The 10053-nt window shown below is 48.6% G+C and overlaps 2 protein-coding genes across 2 annotated transcripts; both read left to right on the top strand.

The window, feature by feature from the left end:
- Positions 1-3995: 3995 nt before the first annotated feature.
- On the top strand, positions 3996-8148 carry BKA67DRAFT_592401 (uncharacterized protein; the record flags this gene model as incomplete). The annotated part of the gene is made up of 4 exons (XM_046104831.1): positions 3996-4032; positions 4172-4379; positions 4656-7804; positions 7865-8148. The coding sequence occupies 4 exons, from the start codon at positions 3996-3998 to the stop codon at positions 8146-8148; spliced, it is 3678 nt and encodes a 1225-aa protein (XP_045958396.1).
- A 1044-nt stretch (positions 8149-9192) lies between these two features.
- On the top strand, positions 9193-9933 carry BKA67DRAFT_564240 (uncharacterized protein). Its single transcript, XM_046102719.1, has one exon. The coding sequence runs from the start codon at positions 9280-9282 to the stop codon at positions 9901-9903; it is 624 nt and encodes a 207-aa protein (XP_045958395.1). The 5' UTR covers positions 9193-9279; the 3' UTR covers positions 9904-9933.
- The last annotated feature ends 120 nt before the right edge of the window (positions 9934-10053 follow it).

The raw sequence follows: 10053 nt of genomic DNA, 5'->3' as shown, positions 1-10053 counted from the left end.
GATTTGTTCCGCGAAGAGCAGCTGAGAGGCATGAGATGCTTGCCCCGAGGCATAATAGTTCGATGTACCCTAAATGGCCCGCTTGATATTGGCGAGTGGTTTTCTGCGAGATCAAATGCAGGCAAGCACGAAATAGCTGGTCCCTTCGTACATACTGCGCTACTGTACGAGTAGCCTGGGGGCCAACCACACCATCTTCCAGTCTGGCCAACCACTACGTGCGATGGGCCGGAACATGGTCCTGTTGATTCCGAAAGATCACACGAGATCACTATTTCACAATGCCATTCTAGAAGGTCAATTTAGAAAATTTATCTGGCTGTGCTCTAGGAATCTTTCCGAGTCTAAACAAAAGATATTCTCTCTCCCTGTGAGTGACTGAACATCGAAATGACCCCGCAAAATGCGACGGTACGTTGAGCCGATCCATGGGCGGATACTCGGCAGGAAGGCGAGGCTTTTACTGCTATGTATAAGCCCCCTTACCATCCCCCCGCTTTCCTCGAAGCAACAAAGTCTTCTCCACAAAGATACCCCAACTTGCCCGCCCCCATGGATAAGTGAATTTGGGATTGGAGTTGAAGAATAGCGGAGGAGCGAACTTGAATCCTACTCGCGTTTGTCTTTGGAATGCATGGTTGGTTGCATGGGCTTGTTGACGGTGGTATGAGCCAGAATCACATGTGGTAACACTGCGTGAGGTCAAATCAGCAGGATAATTCGAAGATAAGGCCTTGTAGCTTATCAGATCAGCCCAAACCGTCTGACCAAACACAATGCTTTCCCTTGCATTAGCAGAGCGCCTGACCTTTATGGCAAAACGTGCACCTGGCACACAACATTCCCGCCGTTGCATCACGGGAAGCTCAACACACTCACAAGACATCCTTGATAACACATCAATTTCTCCCCACATGCTCGACGGTGTATCTAGTATACGACCGACAACACCTAAGTTTGTCCGTCCTGACTCGTCAAGTGACAATTACGACTCATAAAAGCCACCGATATGCCAAGCCTTCGCATGGAAATATGTGCGCAGCGACATGACTCGTAGATAGCTAACGGTTAAGAGTCCAGGAGACTAACGAACCAGCAGAACAAATCTTTGTGCATACTGTGTATTAGTCAAAAGCTTCAGAGACCAGTAACGAATGCCAACGGTAATGGTGAGCTAGTCAAGGTGAAGTATTATACTCCTGGGAGTTCGCAGTTTCGGACACAGCAGTGTCTGCGTTGCTATACATCACAAACCCCAAGCTATCAATCACAGATAACAAATCAGGCGATATCCGAAAGTGTTGTATCAATCAGGATGCCGAATATTTCTTACGCAATCTTGCGAAGCCCGGAGAGTACCTTGCTTGGCCCATCTAGGGAGAATATATGGTGGAAGTGGAACTCTGTTTGACCGAATCATAAAATGATACTCGAGTCGAGGATTGTGTATAATTTTTGATCTTACCACTTATTATAGAGTGTCAAAGTTTCGAACCCAAGGTAACACGGTCTCTCATTATGATACAGTCCAAGAACTTTATTTATACCTAGAAAATATGCCCAATCACTTGTTTTAATATAATGTAAGACATATTACTCATAAAGTGGAGACTATCAGTCTGCGGTGATAAAGTCGATAGGATGTCGAGCAATCATACTCGTTATTCGACCAACATCTGCTTCGGAGACGTGTTATATGAGGAAAACAGGGTAAGCAGCTCTAAGTCAAAGCTAGGCGAACTATAAATATTGAACCCACGATCTGGTCTTGATGATTTTACAATGATTGTTCTTAATTACCGTCGTGCATCGAAACTGGAAATAATTGTTGGGGGAGAAAAGGAGGATAGAAAGTAGTGCACATTGCGGTTGGGTACTGGAGATGATTTCGGAAAGTCGATATTTCTCAAGACTAAACAGCACACAAGATCACACTATCTTCCTGAGCATAGTAGCAAGGGTTATGCGAATTGGGCTTCAACAGAGAGAATAGGATAACATTAGCCGCTTCCAGATTGCTTGGAAACAACAATTCATTAGGTCAGGGAGTATAGACTGACACAGAGCTTGACAACTGAGCGAGATGACTCGAAGTCCAGGTCCACGTTCACACTGTTCTCGAACATGGCTCCAGTACTACTGAAAAGAGATCCTTAAGATCAATTTCCAGATTGAGCAGTTTAAGGCAACTCCAAGTAGTTTGATTGGACGGACTTGGATGCGCTCCGGCATACCTGTCATTTCATCTGATCTCCCGATGGCATGTGCGAATATAGCTATGATACCATAAATCTTATCAGTCGGTTGCTGCAATGGATGAGAAAAAATATATACCTACTGTAGTACACAAGCGGAGTCATTTGCACCCCCACTGCCTAACATACCAAGTAGATACATTCCGACTTCCCCGGGGTATGCTGTGTGACCGTTTAAACCATTGCAAGCTCAGTAGGCGACCCCGCAACCCATTGTGAGACGCTTCAATCAGAATGCTCAGGAGAACATATATGTGGGACGACGTAGCTGTAATACAACCTTAGCCACAAGGGTTTGATGAATGGTTTTCCGATGGTGTATCAGTTTGTGGCATATTACTCCAAAAACAGCTACGAACTCAGCACGAATAGCACTTGGCGTACATGTGGAGAAAGGAGAAGAAATCGAGCTTCCAAGCCATTGCCTCGTGCCGTTTGGTGGGGGGAACCGTCGAACATCCGACAGTGACATCATACCACTGCGTCCAATTCATCGGAGCGACAAAACTCTCTCAATGTCCATGACGCGAGACTTTGCCATGTGGCCATGAATTATAGTGGGAGTCAATAATTTGACGGGCTTCTAGCGACCGTGCTCTCGTACTACATAATTGTTTATCTAATAAGTTCCGCATCTCTCGACCTTGTTGATCAGTTACGGCCCAACCGTGAAGCTTCTAAGAAGACCCTGAACCTAGCAACCCCACCACGAAGTTTGTACGAGCAAAACCTATCAATCCACTGGATGAGGATTTTACACCAGCAGCAGAGCTCCGGAAAGACGAATCATCCTCGAGGCAACCATAGTGTTTGGTTACTGTAACACACCAGAAGCTGTCCAGGTGCGAAGTCGAGATAGACAAAGATACTCAACCAGGTTTCTGAATGCTTCTACGGATACTCATGTTCGGCGCAGAGAAACCACTGTAACTCTAGCGCGATCAGTTGAATTCCAACGCTGCGCCCCACCTACTTAACGTTCAGAATACAGCACACGCACAGCACTCATCCATGATCCTGGTCTACACCAAGAAGAACTCTGCAAGACTCTTGGCAGTGTTTGAATGAAAGCCGTTGACACACATTCGATCTCATATCTGCTCCTCAACGATTTCGATTTGCCAAGTCCGAGAGCTTGTCTTTATTTTATCGTATTTATAAGTCAACAATAGGACATCGCAGGCCTACTCGTTGCAAGAAGGAGTGCAAGGAGATTACATGTTCCACAACGATTCCCCAGCTTTTTCGCCTCGGGTTTTGACTAAGTAGTAGTCATTCGGCGATGAATACCTGACCTGATCGGGCGACAAATCTCAGCAGGCAGGAAGGTCACTCAATCCTTCTCTTTGGATAGGAAATTTACGATTATTGGTTGCAGCTTGACAACCCTCACTCGTCTATCGAGTCGCTAAATAAGAACCAGGCGACGACGTCCCGTGTGCCCCGGAAGCCTATAAGAAAACGTTCCCCGTCACCTCGCTCACTTGCTCCCTGGGTCACCTTAAACCAGCCGAGTCTTGACCCCGCGCGACGTGTGACCCTGACACTGACACTGACGACCCCCGAAGCCCGCCCAAAAGGCACAGACAGTTTTGGAGTCGAGTCGCGAACCTGGTGCAGAGCAGAGACCTCTGTGTCGGCCGCGTCGATACCGTCGTTTAACCAGCAAGCCTCCCCTCCGTGGAATATCCTCTAACCTCAACCTGTGCGACACCGTGATTTAGGTTATCACCATCAATTATGAAACATATTCATGGTGGAGATCATCAGGAACACGGTAAGTCGAAGAGCAGTCACAACCACCTCCAATCAAGCAAGCGTTGGCGGAAGTACCGCCAATAGACTCTTACCAGCAGCGCACCGTGCCTATCGTTACCGCAGGGGAAGCAGAAACTGACAGAACTCTACCGCAAAAGGCGCCGACAGCGAAAACACACAGCACGATGGAGAACCTCAACGAGGACGCGGTCGGAGTAAGCTCTCACCGACGCTCCAGATCCCCAAGAACCGCAGTACCGGAAATCTCGCCGTGGTGTCCGAGGCGGCAACACCCGAGCATTCAAGGTCGAGAGTCAGGTTCTCGTTCGATGCTGGATCAGGTGTGGACTTTGACTCAATCACGAGGTATGCAACCACCTATTTCATCCTTATCCTCTTTAGGTACAAAGCCATGGTTGCCTCTTGTGTGCCGTCTTCTCCCCTCACATATCACAAAGCTGCATGTCACATGCTGTGCTTCTCAGCCTCCAGGTCAGAGGTCGGCAAGCTGACTGCTCCTCTCACCTATACCTGCTACACAACATGCTCCCGCAGGCTTACTGGGCGGTGAACCCGCCTGGTGATTATGTAAAATATTGCGAAAGTTGTATATACATATCAGCATTAACAATATGGACATAGATCTTCCTTCATAACTGACCACGACCATGGGCTTGGCTTGTCCGGCCTACGACGTATTCGCCAAAATAACCCCATGCGCGTTCCGACCCTTCCGTCATCTGCCACATCGTCCCGCAGTCCTTCAACCAGTATCGCGCGGTCGGCTTCTCTGGTGACCATGATTTCGCCTGGTAATCATATGTCCATGTCAGCTGGTCCCAGCTCTCCGAGTTTCACCGAAGATTTGACACGGTTTCCATCCGAATCGCTCCATTCGTTCTCGTTTGCCCACCAGTCTGAGGACTTTATACAGAACCGTCAGAGTGTTTTGAAACGATCGATAGAGTTTATGAAAGACCGCATGGGCTGGGCTGTATCGCACAATGCTGCGATAGCGAGTGCCCAAGCAAGAGTTACTGGCGATGTGGAAACACAGACCATGCTGGACTTGTTGGCAAGAGCGCAACTTGTTGGTGCAGGAAATCTGCCACATTTAGATACAGATGTAAAGTTTGTACACGGCCCACTTACCGGGCCTGCTGATGTCTCCGGGCAGAATGTGAATGTCTTTGAGAAAGACTTCTTCCCAAGGACGAGCAGCCCAGAACCTTTTTCAACACCCTTGACGCCAATGATCTCTCCAACAGATACCCAAACTGTCCCCATGGAGAGTCTATCCGCTGTCACTACTAGGGAAAGTAACGTATCGCCGAAAGCACATCCTCTCGAGGTTGTCAACGACCAATCAGAATCAGAGAATTCGTCCAGGACACCAACCAACGAGAGCGGAACAACAGCGCAAACCTCACCACCGGTCTCAAGAAAACCCACTTTGAAGAGGGCATACACGGATGTGGCACCCATGTCAATGCAGCAAAAGCTTCTGGATACCTTGTCACAGCCTTTTGTAGCTGGGCAGCAGTCCAATTACCCGGACTCATTGGTCTCGCCAGCGTTGCCAGCTCAACGCGGCCCATCGTCCTTTAGCATCCCCGGCGCAACAGGTGCAACAGTTCATTCGCACGGATCTCGCTGGACACCAGCTGCGCAAGCTATTTTCACTACGGAATCAAAGCCTCCATACACAATTTTAGCGGCCAATGATTTGGCGTGTCTTGTATTTGGTGTTACCAAGGCAGAAGTACGGAAGATGGGCCTTCTGGAGGTGGTTCAAGAAGAGCGGCGAACATGGCTTGAGAACAAGCTTCAAGGCATTGATATTGACGACATTGGACATTCACCAGCTAAGCAGGAAGCTACTACGTCTGCATCCGCATCCAGTGGTTCTGCTCTACTGGGAGGCAGGGGCGGCATAACGGCCCATCTTCTAAGCAAACCAAATTCCAGATCACAGCCACCCAAGACACCCGCAAGGCCAGCACTACGAGCGCAGACTGTTCATAGTGGAGATGTGACGCCCTCTAAGCCTCGAGCAGACGCAAATCACACGAGTACTAAATCAAGGGGAGTTCTTCTTTGTGGGGACGTAGTGCCCATACAGAAGCGTAACGGTGCTACTGGTGCCGCAAGCTTGTGGGTCAAGGAGAAGCGTGTAGGCCTCATTTGGGTTCTCGAAGAGATCCATGAAGATGTGGCATTCCTCACGCTTGATGAAGAGGGCAAGGTCACAAACGTCTCGGGCGAAACCCATCCGATTTGGGGCACGTCCACAATCGAACCAGGCATCGATGTTGGGAAGCTCATCACCCGCATCCCTCGACAAGGCATTGATCCCCGAGAAGGGGCCATAGACTACGCGCAGATCGCAAAGCGCAGGTACTTTACCTGCCGCACCACTAGCAACGTCAATATTCCTGCTACTGTGTCTCAAACTAGAGGCCAAATGGAATTAAGAGTGTCCAGTTTTCCGCATATAGCTGGCATTGTGGTCGTTGACACGGCGTCGTTGAAGATCAAAAGCTCAAATTCGGTGTTCTGCGGGGCATTGTTTGGGCAGGAGAAAGCAGATGGCCTACATATCAATACCCTCATTCCCAACTTTGACAAGATTATTGACACTTTAACCGAGCAAGAACATGTGGACCTTCATGATGGTATAGTGGTACCTGAGCACAATTTCAGAAAAGCTGCAGCATTCTATGCGGTCCGTGCAGGCAAACCTGATGCTGCAACAAATTTTCTCAACCCCGATGGCCTCCCAGCTAAGCACCGGGACGGCACTGAACTCAGGATTGATGTCCAAATGCGCGTGGTCAAAAGCGAAAAAAGGTCCAAACATGATTCAGGAGGAAGCGACGATGAGCTAACATCCTCTGAAGAGGCGATCAGTAGCTGGGAGCCTGAACTTGTTTTTGCACTGTGGATCACGTATTCGAGGCATTTGCACGCACCCAGAGTAAATTCGTTGGTGATTAGGGACCCAGCTGTGTCTGGCGTTGAAACACCACTACATCAACCCTCTCCAGGCCAGACACCTGCACATACACCGCGGGAAGTTGGCTCTGACTCTGAAGAGCCCAGGAGAATGTCTACAGCTTCGGCTCTAACAAAACAGTTGAAAAACATGGCTCTCAGCGCCACTGCTAGGATCACGGGGGCGGTGAAATCTGAGGAGAAAGAGAAACCGGTTCAATCTGTGCCCAAGGTTGTTGAGCCAGCACCGAAACGGAAGACCATTGACGACTTTGTTATATTGGAGGATATGGGACAAGGCGCTTATGGTCAGGTTAAGCTCGCTCGATACAAGCAAAATGGTGGCAAGAAAGTCGTTTTGAAGTATGTGACGAAGAAGCGCATCCTTGTCGACACTTGGACTCGAGATCGGAAGCTTGGCACCATTCCTCTTGAGATCCACGTATTGAATTACTTGCAAAGGCCTGACCTATTGCATCCAAATATCGTTGTTATGGAAGATTTCTTCGAGGACGAGACAAATTACTACATTGAAATGGCGCCGCATGGATTGCCTGGCATGGATCTCTTCGACTACATTGAACTCCGAGCTAATATGGAGGAGGACGAATGTCGAAGTATCTTCGTGCAAGTAGCGACTGCCGTGCACCATCTTCACACAAAGGCAAAGGTGGTTCATCGGGACATCAAAGACGAGAACATTATCTTGGACGGCGAGGGCAACATCAAGCTCATCGATTTCGGTAGCGCAGCATACATCAAAAGCGGGCCATTTGATGTCTTTGTTGGCACTATTGGTACGTACTCGATATGGGATTCATGGTGGTTTGGAATTCAACATGCTAATAACGGTACAGATTATGCAGCTCCCGAGGTCCTCGCTGGTAGGCCGTATGGTGGTAAAGAACAAGACGTTTGGGCCCTGGGCATTCTACTATACACGATCATCTACAAAGAAAATCCGTTCTACAGTATTGACGAGATTATGGATCGTGATTTGCGGGTACCATACACTATTAGTGATGAGAGTATCGACCTCATTCGATGTATGCTCGACCGCGACGTATCACAGAGGTACGATATCGAACAGGTTATAAATCATCCATGGTGCCAGATGGAAGCAGAAGAAGACAACATATAGAAGAATATGTAGTCGGGACGATACACAACAAGACGGGAGGGAAACATGGTAAGGCAAACAATGAGCAGGAATTGGGAAGACGTTTTGGTGTTATGATACCCTTGGAGAGCTTTTTCGCAATTTGGCCAAGAACATTAGCGGCGATAGAACATTGAAGACTCCGGAATTCGCATCTTATCTTATAGGTGGATTTGAAAGGTTGGACGCGCTTGATCCGTCAAACTTGATTCGTCGCATATTTAGCATGTGGCTGGGCTTGAGCAAATGATTCGGCACAGCATATACAGGAGGCAAAAATGGGTGGACTAGCTTAGAAAATATAGTATTTAACGGCTACACAATATGATGGCTTCATCGAAACTGCCTGATGTCAATGTATTCACAGCATTTTGTCTCGATCGACTTCATTAGTGTGATGACTTGAACAAAGTGAATAGACAGAACAATGGGTTTATTATATCACAATAACAAATCGATTTGTCAGTGCTAGAGTGACGCTGAAATGTATCAAAACAAGGCCGGCACAATCCGAGATTTTTTGTTTAATGTCAAAACGAGGAACAACCGCATTGTCTCACGGTGCGTTTCGTTCTTTCTTTCATGATGCTGTATTCCGAAACATAAAAGCTATATCTGCTGCATCCTATCGATATTTTCTATAATCGTCAGAACCACCCAGCGTTCTTCTTTCACGACTGTTGCTAGATTGCAGTACTTTTCTTCTTTGATCTGAAGGTTTCGAACTTGCACTTTTCGTGTTCGACGATCATGGCGCCAATCAAGACTTTGATTCAGCGCATAGTGGTGGCCAGTCGGAATAGCCAAATTGTCGACGCTAGCCCCAGCGAATACCCAACCAAGGGGACTACCATAGCTGTTTCTATTCCCTTCGTGCTTATAGGCCTATTAGGAATTTGGTACCTCGTCGGAAGGTGTAGGCCCAGGTCCAGGCAAGTAGACAACGAGAAGGGCAAACGCAAACGCAAACGCTCCTCAAGCTCGAAAAGCTACCAAGATTCAATTCGCAGCTCCCGGAGCGATCACCCCAGCCATTGTTTCTATGTCCCGAGTAGCAGTAACCCTCAGAGCAACAGCGACAGTTCTGCCAGAGGCCCCAGGCTCGAGTGGCCTATGCCTGTCATACCTGCTGGTACTCATCCCATGAGGGCCACCGCACGGAGCGCGAGCGGTAAGTCTTCCTCCGAGTCCAGAAAACCCAGATCAACCCACAGAAACCCGGATAGTAGTAGCACCTCACACAAAGCCCGATCCAGACGTTTCTCAAACCCTTCCGTCAGGCCCACGGAAACCATTAAACGCGACATGAACAACAGGCATCGGGCCCGCACACTGTCTGCCTCGGCAGCTGGCCGCCCTGACTCGCTGGCTTGGCCAATTCCATCTGTGCCCGAGGCACGCCCCTTCCCGAAGCCAAAGGTTTCTGCAAAGATCAGGCCGGCTCCTGACCACATGCGGCGACCCACGGCGTTCGATAAGGATCTTCGCCGCATGGAAAACTTCCACCTCACGCAGTCGGAACGAGGCGATAGGGTCCGAGACGACGAGAGCGACGTACAGACCGAGGTAAGTGCTCTGAGCGGTGCCTCGTCGACGATCAACGACAAATTGAGAGAGTTGGGCTCGGATTGCACGGCTGATGAACCATGGAGGAGACCGAGGCTGCCCACCCCTGACGTTGGCGAAGATTTGGATATTGCCTTGGGCAGTGGGAATTTTCGCATAAAGAAAATTTGATGTGAGGGACAGAGAGCAAGTAAAACAAGGTGAATAAAGGAGGCTACGGTCGAGCCTCGTTGAAAGCAATTCATTTGATTCGTCTCGTTCTCCCAATTACTTTACATACATCTGTGCTATTATGAGTCTGATGACCATACAACAGTTATC

The sequence above is a fragment of the Truncatella angustata genome (genome assembly GCF_020726525.1).
Source record: "Truncatella angustata strain MPI-SDFR-AT-0073 chromosome Unknown BKA67scaffold_4, whole genome shotgun sequence".
In the NCBI taxonomy this organism is placed as follows: Eukaryota; Fungi; Ascomycota; class Sordariomycetes; order Amphisphaeriales; family Sporocadaceae; genus Truncatella; species Truncatella angustata.
The sequence above is the reverse complement of the archived record's forward strand: the minus strand, read 5'-3'. Positions and strand labels throughout refer to the sequence as shown.